General features: G+C 46.0%; 1 protein-coding gene across 1 annotated transcript; it reads left to right on the top strand.

The window, feature by feature from the left end:
- The first annotated feature begins 605 nt into the window (after nucleotides 1–605).
- On the top strand, nucleotides 606–11,587 carry MLLT1 (MLLT1 super elongation complex subunit). Its single transcript, XM_010724873.3, has 8 exons — nucleotides 606–752; nucleotides 2,901–3,446; nucleotides 6,494–6,581; nucleotides 6,970–7,081; nucleotides 8,064–8,163; nucleotides 8,354–8,425; nucleotides 10,029–10,100; nucleotides 10,577–11,587. The coding sequence occupies exons 1-8, from the start codon at nucleotides 630–632 to the stop codon at nucleotides 10,703–10,705; spliced, it is 1,242 nt and encodes a 413-aa protein (XP_010723175.1). The 5' UTR covers nucleotides 606–629; the 3' UTR covers nucleotides 10,706–11,587.
- Nucleotides 11,588–11,593: the final 6 nt, after the last annotated feature.

Below are 11,593 nucleotides of genomic sequence, written 5' to 3'. Positions count from 1 at the left end.
ATTATTATTATTATTATTATTATTATTATATATATATATATATTATATATATATATTATATATATATATTATTTATTATATATATATATATATATATATATATATATATAAAAGTTTCAATAATAAATCTCAGGAGTAGCAAGTACTCCAAGCTGTCTGTCCAGATCTTCCCCATAGAGGAGATAAGAAGGGATGCTGTTTCATGCAGGTCAGCACTTGGTCTTAGGGTCCTGTCAAGGGAAGTACCCGAAGTCTGCTGGTGTTTGTTTGTTTGTTTTTTAATGAGGAAAGTCTTGCTCCTTCCTTCCAGATTTCTCTCGATCCCCGTTTGCAAAGTAAGAGCATTTGCTGCAGTATAGAGTTTCTGCCTTTATGCTCAGAATATAGGAGTTTCCTTTAGGAAAGGTGCTTGATATTGCATACTGTCTTTTATTCTTGACATTTCAAGAGTTGCCTTGAGACTGAGCATCTGGAACAGTCCAGGCAATAACTTCTCTAAGGTAGAAAAAATAAGCACATCAGAGATGAACAGCAGTGTGTTCAGTGGGCAGGTGACTTGGTACAATCACGTGTTAACAGTCTGCTCAGCTTCACTCATCCCTGTTTTTCCCCTTCTTTATTACTAGGTGATGGTAATGCCAGAGGGAGCAGAAACTGTTTCAAGGCCAAGTCCCGATTATCCCATGTTACCCACAATACCACTCTCTGCCTTCTCTGATCCCAAGAAGACCAAACCATCCCATGGGTCAAAGGTCAGTGAAACCTGCTTTTGTTGCCTTGAGCTGAAGAAGTCTTTCACAGCGAGCTAATAAGAGTTTGTTCAGTAGCTGTTTCTAGCTGGTTCTGAAAAGCTTTTCCTCGTGCTCTGTAGTTCAGTTCTGGGGTGATCTGTATTGTTCTCATTTCACTGCAGCTTTTTCCTAGTAAGAGCTCGTCCTGGTTTCCCTGGGACAGGGGTGATTTTCTGCATAGTGCCTGGTATGATGCTGTTTTCCCAGTAATTAAAAGGAGGTGGAGTCATCAGTGACAGAGGTTGTCACATTGTGTAAGCCTGAAATAAGAACATCCATCAAAGAGTTCAGAACTTCTTTTCTTAATATTATATAATGCCAGAGTAACGCAGTGAAGACAGCTTTGGAAATCTGTACATAAATGTGTCACTCAGTTCCAAACCAGTTAATGGACTGGAACTTACAGTGTCAGCTGCATCAGTCCTTTATTTGCCCTCTGAACTTAAGGAAACCTTTTTATGATTTGGTAGGTTTATCTAAAGAGAAGTTTGGGGGAAAAAAAACCAAAATACATAATTCAGTTGGACAGGGAGGTCTTGGTGAGCTGTTTTCCTCCTGAAGTGCAGGAGCAGATTGAGTTGTACTGAATGTTTTCTGGTTGTTTAGAGTTGTCCTTAATGCTAAAGATGAGCTGTGAGGCTCTTCTACTATTAGTTCTGTAGGTCTGGGGCTTTCAGTCTCTCAGCAGGCTGATCAGACACTCAGCACTTCCTCTGTCATTAGAACTACTTGGCATCGTGGTGTAAAAAGCATCAAGTATGCCATGTTTGGCCCAGCTGGTGATCTCAGGATTCTACGTTTGCCTCAGCAGTTTGTAGCTCCTGAGAGGTTCAGGAGAAGCTTAAGCTTTCTTTGTCACTTGTGTAATAAGGCTGCTTTTGTGTAATTCTATGCAGGAGTGTGAATCCACGGGCAGTGTGCTCTGAAGCTGATTACATATTCTTTTTCAGTCCCAAATATTAGCAGCAATACATTTTATGGTGTAATACCATTCTGATACCTGCTTTCTTCAAGGCTGTGAACACTCCTGGCACTTTGAGCACGCCTTCTCACGTTGGCGTTATGAAGCACAATAAAGATGACTTACCTATTAGTGCCTGATTTAATTTTGGTCAGAATTACACATTAGAAAATGGAGAAGACGAAAGAGGAATAAAGGGCTCTGACACTGTCAATGATTTACAGGCTGGTTTGTCCTGAGCCTGTGACTAATGGGGTGAGGGGACCCATGGACCCACACCCTGGGGAAGGGGACAGGGGGAAAAGGGGAAAGGGCAGGGAGATGGGAGATGGGCCTGAAAGCAAAACAGCAGCAACGATCTGAGGAGGAAAGTGAATTTACTAAATAAGATGTTGGGATGCGAGTTGCCACAATATAATGCAATATAATAAGTATTGAGGCTAATAAATAAAACGGGAGCATCCCAAGAAGAACCAAAGGCCTTACTGTAATGCTGAAGGCGGACAGGTAGGGAGGAGCACACGACTACAGAGATTAGCAGGAAGGGAAAAAGGGGGTGGTTTGTGAGTGCAAACAGTTTTATCTTTCTCTCTGAACAGAAAACGGAAACAGAACAGTGCAAAGTCCTCTGGGCTGTGTAGTAGTTCTCTTCTGAGACAGGTATGCCCAGAACTACCAACAATCCGTGGAGCTGGAGCATTAACTCTTGACCTCCCAGTGCTCTACGTGACGTTATGATGTGGAATCCCAATAACAAAAACCATAAAACCTTGACAGACAGAAACTCTGGTGAGAATTGCCAGTAGCTGCAGCCTGTAAGTCTGCTCTTCCAGACTGCCCTCTGAGGTGCCCTCAGATGTTACCCTGCAGATTAACCCTTGTCGTCCTTCTACAGGCCATGCATAGGAACAGGTGTCGGTGAAATGTTTCACCCTGTGCTGAGGCAAATGTTTGTCTGCTGTCATTTTTTGCCCAAAAACTTGAGGGAAGCCTGAATGTCTGCCCAGATGTTTATGAGTACATTTGCTATCAGTGGGTGTATGTCTACATGAAACAAATGCTTTAGTGTGATACACGAGAATGAAATTCTGCACAGAATAAAAACCTATTTCATACTAAGCTTGCACATTTCTGTTGCTAAATCTTAGGATGCCAACAAGGAAAGCAGCAAGGCATCCAAGCCACACAAAGTAACCAAGGAGCACAGAGAGAGGCCAAGGAAAGACTCTGAGAGCAAAAACTCCTCCAAAGACCTTGAAAGAGAACAAAACAAACCTTTGAAGGACTCCTCCAGAAAACCAACAGAGAATAAACTGCCTAAGGAGGAGAAGGCGCCTCCGAAAGCTGCTTTCAAGGAACCAAAACTGGCTGTGAAGGAGACCAAACTGGAGAACACCTCTCCAAAGGGTGGGCCGCAGCCGGAGCTGAAGTCTTCCAGCAAGAGGCCTTCCAATGTGGAGTCACCAAAGCCCAGTGCCAAAAAACAAAAAAAGAGCAGCTCCAAAGGGGTAAAGAATATCCTGGGGACGTCTCCCAGAACCTCGTCTTCCTCGTATCCAGAGAAGAAACAAACCAAGGAGAAGATGAATGCCAAAGTGGAAAAGGTAAAATCCGAAAGCGAGGCCAAGGAGATCAAAAAGCCTGTGGAAATGGAGGAGTCAAATTCAGAGGATGAGAATTCTTTCAAATCAGAGGTGAGTACAGATCGGTCCCTTATGATAATGTAACGTTTCTGAATCTGATCTGAGTCCGTCAATGGAGCAAATAATTTCACTTCTGCTTTCTTCTTTTCAGAAACAGCGTCAAAAAATGTAAAGAACTCTTCCTGCCATAGCCTGTAAGCAGTGTTACTGACTAAAGCTCAAATTACAACCACGTGCCATTAAATCTAAATAACTTGTGTTGTAAAACAAGCCAAATTATGTTATTCTACTACTATTTTAAAAAGCTGTCTAAATATTTTTTTCCTCCTTACAACGAAGAACATTCCTCACCCTCTGTCTTCAGAAAATTGTTTTCCCAAAGAAGGCAAAAAATAGGAGGGGAAAGACACAACCCAGGTCCAGACAGACTGCTTCTCTTGTGTGCTTTTTATTTATTATAAGAGGCTGTGTATCTTGTAATAGGATTCCTGGGTTTGTATCACATGGGTTTTTGAACTGCTTACTACTTTGAGAAAGGTTGGTTTTACTTGAGTGAATTTGCTGGGGATGATTTGCATTGTGGTTTAATCAGCACTGTGGGGCAGTAAGCACGGGTGTGTTTATTTGAGAAAGAGTTTTCACAGAAAATTTCCAGTAGAGGAGTTTGTTAGGGAAGTGCTAATTAAAGAGAATCTGCAAAGATTTTTCCAGATCAAGTGTGAATTTAGGGGATTAGAGAGAAACTGCTTCTCTCCATTTAAAGCTTTGTAACCAAAGTGCAGCAGTGTGTGCTAAGCCCCTTGTCTCTGCACAAGATACGTGGTCCTCTCAGCAAGATTCAATTCTCAGCCGATCTCTGAGCCCTGGAAGTTTTGTACTTGGTTGTTTCTTAGGTGTCATCCCTTGGGGCTCAGCCACAGCTGTAAGCTGATAGTGGTGTTAAGGCTGCTCTGTGAAACCACAGCCCGTGTTTGTGTCTGCTGCAGCCCTGCCCCGCGCCCACCACGCTTCGCATGCATCTGTCCTCCCCTGCACCAGCTCTGCTGTCTGCTGGATGCTTTGCAGAGCCCTTGGAGTGCGAGCCCAGGGGGAGAGGAGCGCTCAGGGAGTTGGAGGGCAAAGTGTGGCAGCTGCCAGTCGGACCAGCTTGGGTTTCCGTGGAACGTGAAGCATGGGGATCTAACTGCATAATGCATTGGCATCAAGAGCAGAGAAAGCTGCTGGAGTTCTTTTTCCATCCTGGGGGGCTCTTTTTGCTCCCAAGGCTGCAGTTTGCTCTCCGTGGTTTGTGCTGGTACAGCTGTTTGTGGATCTGTGTGGTAAGCCACATCACTAAAGTGAGTGAGCAGCTGGAGGTGGACCGGGGCCCGGAAACTCTTAAATCAGCTTTGCTGCTGAAGCCAACACATTGTGCAACGTGCTCTGGGGCTGCAGCTCCTCACTGCTCTGAGCTGACATCTTCGCAGGCTGCTGCTGAAAGGAACAGCCTTGCTCTCATTTGTGCTGCTGGCATGCAGCTCGTGTGACTGCAGAGGGCTGGAGGAGTTCCTCCTTCCATTTCAGCCCCGCTGAAAGTTGGTTGTGCCTTTCTGTGTATTTGATTTTTTTTTTCCATCAAGACCAGTTCCCTGATGTGGCCTCGTGCTTGGCTGCCTAAATGCTGGTGCTGACAAAAGGGAGAGGCTGAGACGTGGGAGCAGGATTGCTTCTTCCCTTTGTTGGTGTGTGCTTCGTGCTGTCGTGGTGAGCTGGTTGGGCTGGGTGCCTTGGATGGCTGCAGCTGCCCAGGGGGGTAAAGCAGGAGGAGGAAGGGGCTGCCCAGTCCCTGCCTGCTGCTTCTCAAGTCCTGGTGGGTCATTGCAGGGGAACACCTGCTAGGTCAGCAGGAATGAAGGTGATGGGATGGAATCTGAGGGTAGGACACGAGCACTGTGTTCTCTGATCTTAAAAATAGTGCTCTTCACTTTGTGGTAATTTTTCTAAACAAATAAGGCTGCCATGTGCCACTATGTCAGATACTGGCATTAAATCATTCTGCTTTGCTGCCAGACGGTTGACAAGGGTGACACCATTTTTATGTCGCCCATCCACTCCTTCTCCTTTCTTAAAGCTGAGCAAATGCAGCTCGAATCTTTGGGTGAAAAACTATAGGGAAGGACTGAGTGCTGAGATGGAAATACTTCTGCTGCTTGGACTTATTAGTGCCTGAAGCTGCTGATGTGCCTCTGCCTGCTGATGTATCATTCTGAGAGCATTAACGTGTTCTGTGACAAAGCTCATCCACCAGTGAGGATGTGAGGGTTATCTCTGGCATCAGGATTTGGTAGCAGAAATGATAGGTGGGTTCCCAAGAATGGCACAACGAAATGGAAACATTAAATTTCCAGGAAATTACTCCTAAAAAACAAAACAAAACAAAACCCAAACCGGTGGAAGTCAAGAATCTTTCTCCTCGATTGCAGAGAGACAAAAACCCTCGGGTTATTGCTGCAGTCATTGCTGCTGGGGAGGAAAAAGTGATTTGCCTCCACTGCCACCTCGTGGCCCTCGCCGTGAAGCACCAGAAGGCTCTGCTGTGTTTAGAAACTTGGCGTAGCATTAAACCTTTGTTTCTGGATGCTGTCAGTAGTGCTGGTGCTTCGAGCTCTTCATGCGCACTCAGTGCAGTGTGGTGGGGCATCGGTGCTGCCTGCTGGGCCGATTTCACAGGAGTTGGCTGATCTGTGCTGTCAGAAGGAACTGGCAGCAATACAGTGCATCACTCAGATCAACATAGGAACAACTGTTTGGAGGACGTGGTAATACACTGGAATACCTTTTAGATCTTGGAACTGTGTGGGATGGGTCCCTTTCCGGGGATTAAAATCTATGCAAATCCTGGGGAAACACTGACACTTTAATGGTGGGGTGTAAATCTGCCGTCACTCTGAGGTGAGCAGCACAGAGGGTTTTGTCGGGAGCTGTTGTTTTTGTGTACCTTGCACTTTGTGCTCTGTAATTGTGTTTCAGTGATGTACGGCGCTGTGTTTGTGCTCTGTGATTCTCCAGATTAGAAGGATTAAGATTCTTTTTCTTTTTTCCTTTTATGGGGGGTTAAGTCTGTCCAGTCCAGCCCTTCCAACTCCAGCTCCAGCTCCGACTCCAGCTCCGACTCTGACTTCGAGCCATCTCAGAACCACAGTCAAGGTGTGTTGCCAGAACTGAAGTGTGTTACAGTCTTCCTTGTGTAAAGCTGAAAGGCTTTTGAAAATTAGACCTGCTCCCCAGCATCATACATCAGGTTCACGTGGTTTCTTCTATGGAAGCTGTGATGCTTCAGCAGAAGGCAGTAACGTCATAGTGTAAATATGAACAAGTACATTTCTTGTTTCGGCAGTTATTAACCATCAGGATTGGGCTCTTTCCCCCGCTGACTTCGCTTTCTGCCTCAGTGGGTGTTGCAAAATTAAAACAGCAGCGTTGTCTCCTCGAGAAGCCTTGCTTGATGTTAATGACAACGAATCCAATCCGTGTCAGAGTTTGGCTGCAGTTCTGCTGCATGTCTCATGCTGCTCTCTCTCCCCTCTGCTCACAGGCCCGCTGCGCTCCATGGTGGAGGACCTGCAGTCGGAGGAGTCTGATGATGACGACAGCTCCTCAGGGGAAGAGGCAGCAGTCAAAGCAAACCCCGTCAGCCGGGATTCCAGGTGGTTCCGAATCATGATGGATGTCTGCTGCCCCTTTGCCCTCTGTGTTTGGTATTTTTGCCCGGAAGAATCGAAGCGATAGGGTTCTGTGTGAGGGGAGAGTGACAGAGAAAGAGGCAACACAGATGTGCCAGTGAAAGCAGCGGGGTGAGAACAGAAGTGGGTAAGGAGAGATGAGTGGAGCTCAAAGAAGAAGCTGCTGTGAAGCGGTGTGTGGAGCTCGCAGGTGTGAGTGACTGAGCTCCTCAAAATAGTCACCTAATTGCCATCCTCAGATCTGTGCTGCACGGAATGGTGCGTGACAGCTTTCATCTGCAGAGATTAGAGGAGTGTTGTGGGTGCTGTCAGCGTGTGCTGCTCACACTGCGTGCTGCTGCTTCAGAACTGAGAGGTCTTCATCTCCACTGATGGTGCACACTGACAGTTGGTTACTTGGCTCCCACAGGACTTGTTTAACAGCTGCTTCCTGCTTTAGTCAATGAGAATAGTTGAATTTTGTCCTTCTGCCCTCAGGAAGCGCTGCTGTAGCCAAAACCTGGAGTCTTAGGCTGAATATTTGAAGCCACATGCTCAGACAAGATAGAAGCTGCAGATTGCAAGTGACGTTTGTGTTCAACAACAAGCAAAAAATCCTTTGTATTTTGCCACTATCAGCAAAATTATTATCAGGAAAGGAGATTTCTTTTAAAGGACAATTTTTATACTGTTGAGGGGATGGGCAGTGGCTTTACAAACTCATCAAAAGTAGGATGCAGCTGTAGGGCAAGAGAAGAACGGGATTAAAGAGGAAATCTCAAATACCAGAAACACTAAATAGATGATGTATTTTTTTTTACTGTTCATCTGGGCAGTGTAGGGTTCAGTGATAAGGAACAGAATTAGTGGGCATTATTCACTTCCCTTAGCTGTCACCCAAACCACGTGGATTTACTGAAGCTTCCCATTGCCTGTTGATGCTAATTCTGTGCTGCTTGTTTTTCAGACTGAGCCTTAGTGACAGTGACAGTGACAACAGTGCAGACTCCTGCCTGCCCAGTCGAGAGCCTCCCTCTGCTCAGAAGCTGCCCCCAGCAAATAATAAGGTATGGCAGCTGCATGCCCACACAGCACTGCTTTTCCTGCTCTGTGTTCAGGCCGTGGTGTGAGCTCTGGTAGCACCAGTGCTCCTCTGTTTCACTGTGAGGTAATTTCAGTGCTGTGCATACGGGCTGTTAAAGCAGCACATTGTCTGAACTCATGTTGGTCCCTGCTGTTGATTTGTGTTGCCCTCAGGCATCTGGAAGAAAAAGCCCGGAGTCTTGTAACAAACCAGAGAAGATCCTGAAGAAGGGAACCTATGACAAGGTGTGTGTGAAGATTTGCATATCGTGGTGTAGAAAACAACTGGAGGTGGCCTTGCTGGTTCAGATTGCTCTGTGCTGGCAGGTTAACAGCTAGAGTGTAATGCTAAACAGATGTTGAAAGGACAGACGTGGGAGAGGGACACTATAGAAACTGTGCATTAGGCTGGGACACCCCTGTGTCTTTTCCACGTGCAAAATGGTTTTATTTGCCCTTTGTGTGACCCACTGGTGTGGCTGCTGCTGCAGTAGTGAGCACCTATTTGTTACAAGGCAGATTTCATCTGTCTTTGATCTTACAAATTAAAGATTTGATTTTCTTTGGAGCTCTGCTTTGCTATTTTAGCTGAATTCTTTGTTTGTTGAGTGAAACTCCCTTCTTTCTTCCCTCCAGGGAAAGTCAAGCAGTGTGTATGTATGCTGCTTTTAAACAAATACTCAAATCTCGAGTTGGCCAGGACATTCTCCCCATGGTGATGTGTTTTGTTTTTGTTTTTTTTTGTCCCATAAATCAAGCAGGAGCTTTAATACTTTTCTTTAGTCTAATCATGGAGATCCTTAAACTAATCAGTCTGTAGCTCTTCCCCTTTTTTAACACACTTCCAGCAGGAGAATAGATCACAGGATAAATGTTTAATGTTGGTTTAAGTGTGATATTGGAGGTGCTAATCTCCTGCTGGCTGCACAACCTTTACCACTGATACTGTTAATGTAGCTGAGGTAGCTTATCTGAGCACAGCTCTGTAGGTAATGGTGTCTTTTATTAGACTACTTAATGCAGATAGAAGGGGACACCCTCGAGACCCATTGAAGGGAGAGGGCCTGAAATATCATCAGCTTCTACAGCTGCCAGTGCTTTTGTGAACATGTTAAACTGTCCCAGAAAGTGAAGCATTCAGTACTGCTGCAGTGTTTTGGGAGAAATGCTTTTCTGCACATAGCTGTGTTAGGGGGAAGCCATGTCTCACAGCTTTTTTTTTTTCCCTGCCTTGGTACAATTATGTACATGAGTTCAATTTTGCTGAGACAGACACGAACAACTCTGAGACTGCTTTAGAAATTAAGAATCCATCCCCTGTGAGCAGTGGGGGCTGCGGTGCTGAGATTAAAAACGAAGAAACAAAACCAACCAAACAGCTCCTTATACGAGAGCAGTTAAAATGATGCTCAGCTCATAAACAATCCCGGGTCCCCATTGTGTTGCACACAAACTAACTGGGAACACAGCACTCTGCAGCTGAACACTGCTGATCTCTGTGCGTTGGTGCAACTTTCCTCAGCAGTGAGTAGTTATTGGTGTGCCCTGCTGATGGAGAGCTGCTCTGAGCTTCACCACGATGGATTTCACTCTGTTGAGCTCCTCTGAGCTCAGAGGTTCTGAGCAGAGGCTTTTTGAATGAAGTAGCCGAGCTGGTGGTGTTCAGACATCTGTATTGGTATGAAGTCTGTGGTCTCCCAGCACTTGATAGAGTAGAGGAGGCAGCACAAAGTGTAGGGTAAAACGGGTTAGGAAGGTGTCTGAAAGAGCCTGGAGTTGCTCTGATTGCTTTAGCAGTCACACAAACATGCCACGTGTGTCACTATTTCTGTTCATGCCTCCTTTACAGGCCTACACTGATGAATTAGTGGAGCTCCACAGGCGACTCATGGCACTACGAGAGCGCAATGTGCTGCAGCAGGTAGAGATCATTGGTCAGCTTTCTGGCAAGGTGCTGTACTCTGGTAAACTCCGTGTCCAAGGGTCTCAAGCAGACCCCTGTGATGCTTGGCTTTTCACTGCCTCTCCTTCTTGAGATGCTCTGGTTCACTTTAAATGTAGATCTGTAGGAAAAAAAATCGGATGTGCATGCGTTGCTTTGGTTGAAAAAGGCACAGAAGTGTGGCTTGTGCATCTCTCTGTCGTTCTCATAGCTGCCCCAAAGCTGGGCTGTCTGATGTCAAAGGAAACGTGCTCAGGTCGCTTCCCAGACTGAGTTAGAGCAGGAGGAGCTGCTTTGCTTTTCTGGGAGATTTTCTTGTTGTGAGAGGCATGTGGCTCTGAGGCTTTTCTAAAGGGCTCCAGAAAGGATATGTGGGTTGCTTTGTATCTGCCAGTCTTTCTGGTGTGCTTAATCTTTATGGACTCCATCTATATTGTTGCTCATGTCCTTTACAGATTGTAAATCTCATTGAGGAAACGGGGCATTTTAACGTTACCAACACAACCTTTGACTTTGACCTCTTCTCCCTGGATGAAACAACTGTTCGTAAGCTGCAGAGCTACCTGGAAGCAGTAGCAACATGACCTCGGCCTTGGAAGCAGGCTGCTTTTGAAACCAGAAATCCCCTTTATTGGTACCAGGAAACGAACCCATGGAACTAGGCCTTCTTATTCTCTCGATTCACCCGAAGCACTGCCTTAGAGAACAGCCATGCTCTATGAATGCACAGCCAGCTGCACTTTCTTGTAGGCTTCAAACAAGCACCCATATTGCTGAGTCTGTCCTCCCTAGCTTCCTAAGTCCGCTTGGGCACAGATCCTGAGTAGAGCAAAAGAACGGCTGCGCCCGGCTGCAGCGCGGCCCTTCTGGTTTTACTTCAAGAAACTGTTTGAAGAACGTTTTCAGGCACCTCTGAGACCTGAAGAAGTGCGGGCGATGTTTTCCTCACCAAGTCTTTGGGACCAGCCTGCAGAGAGCTCCGGTCAGTCCGGTTTCCTTCGGCTCCGTGAAGAAGCATTCGTGCCGCGTTGGCTTTTACAAAGCTCGCCGGGAGGCTGCTGGTGACAGGAGGTTCTGGGAGTCTCGTTGCTCCGTCGTGGAGGAAAGCAGACAGATTCTGGTTTTGCTCACTCTGTGAGTTCTGTTGCAGTTGGGCACGGAGCGCTGCTGCCGTTGGCTCCCGGTGGCTGCAGGGCTGTGCTCTGTTCTGGCTGCCTGCAGGGGTGGTTTGAGCTCCCTGAAGAGGCCCTCTCCAATCTGCTGTGTCCCGTTGGGGTTTGGAGACGTCTTTGTTTGTTGACCTGAGCTCCTAAACAAAGTCTCACTCCTTTCAGTCTGCTTTAACTGTAATAGGACTACGAAACTGTAAGCTGTATATTTTATATATATATTATATATATGTATGTACTGTATGTATAAGAAGGGCCTAGTTGGGTCTTATGATTTTAAGGGTGTGTTTTTCTGTTTTGTTT

The sequence above is a fragment of the Meleagris gallopavo genome, chromosome 30 (assembly GCF_000146605.3).
Source record: "Meleagris gallopavo isolate NT-WF06-2002-E0010 breed Aviagen turkey brand Nicholas breeding stock chromosome 30, Turkey_5.1, whole genome shotgun sequence".
Classification (NCBI taxonomy): Eukaryota; Metazoa; Chordata; class Aves; order Galliformes; family Phasianidae; genus Meleagris; species Meleagris gallopavo.
Note: the sequence above shows the minus strand (reverse complement) of the source record. Positions and strands in the feature narration are given on the sequence as shown.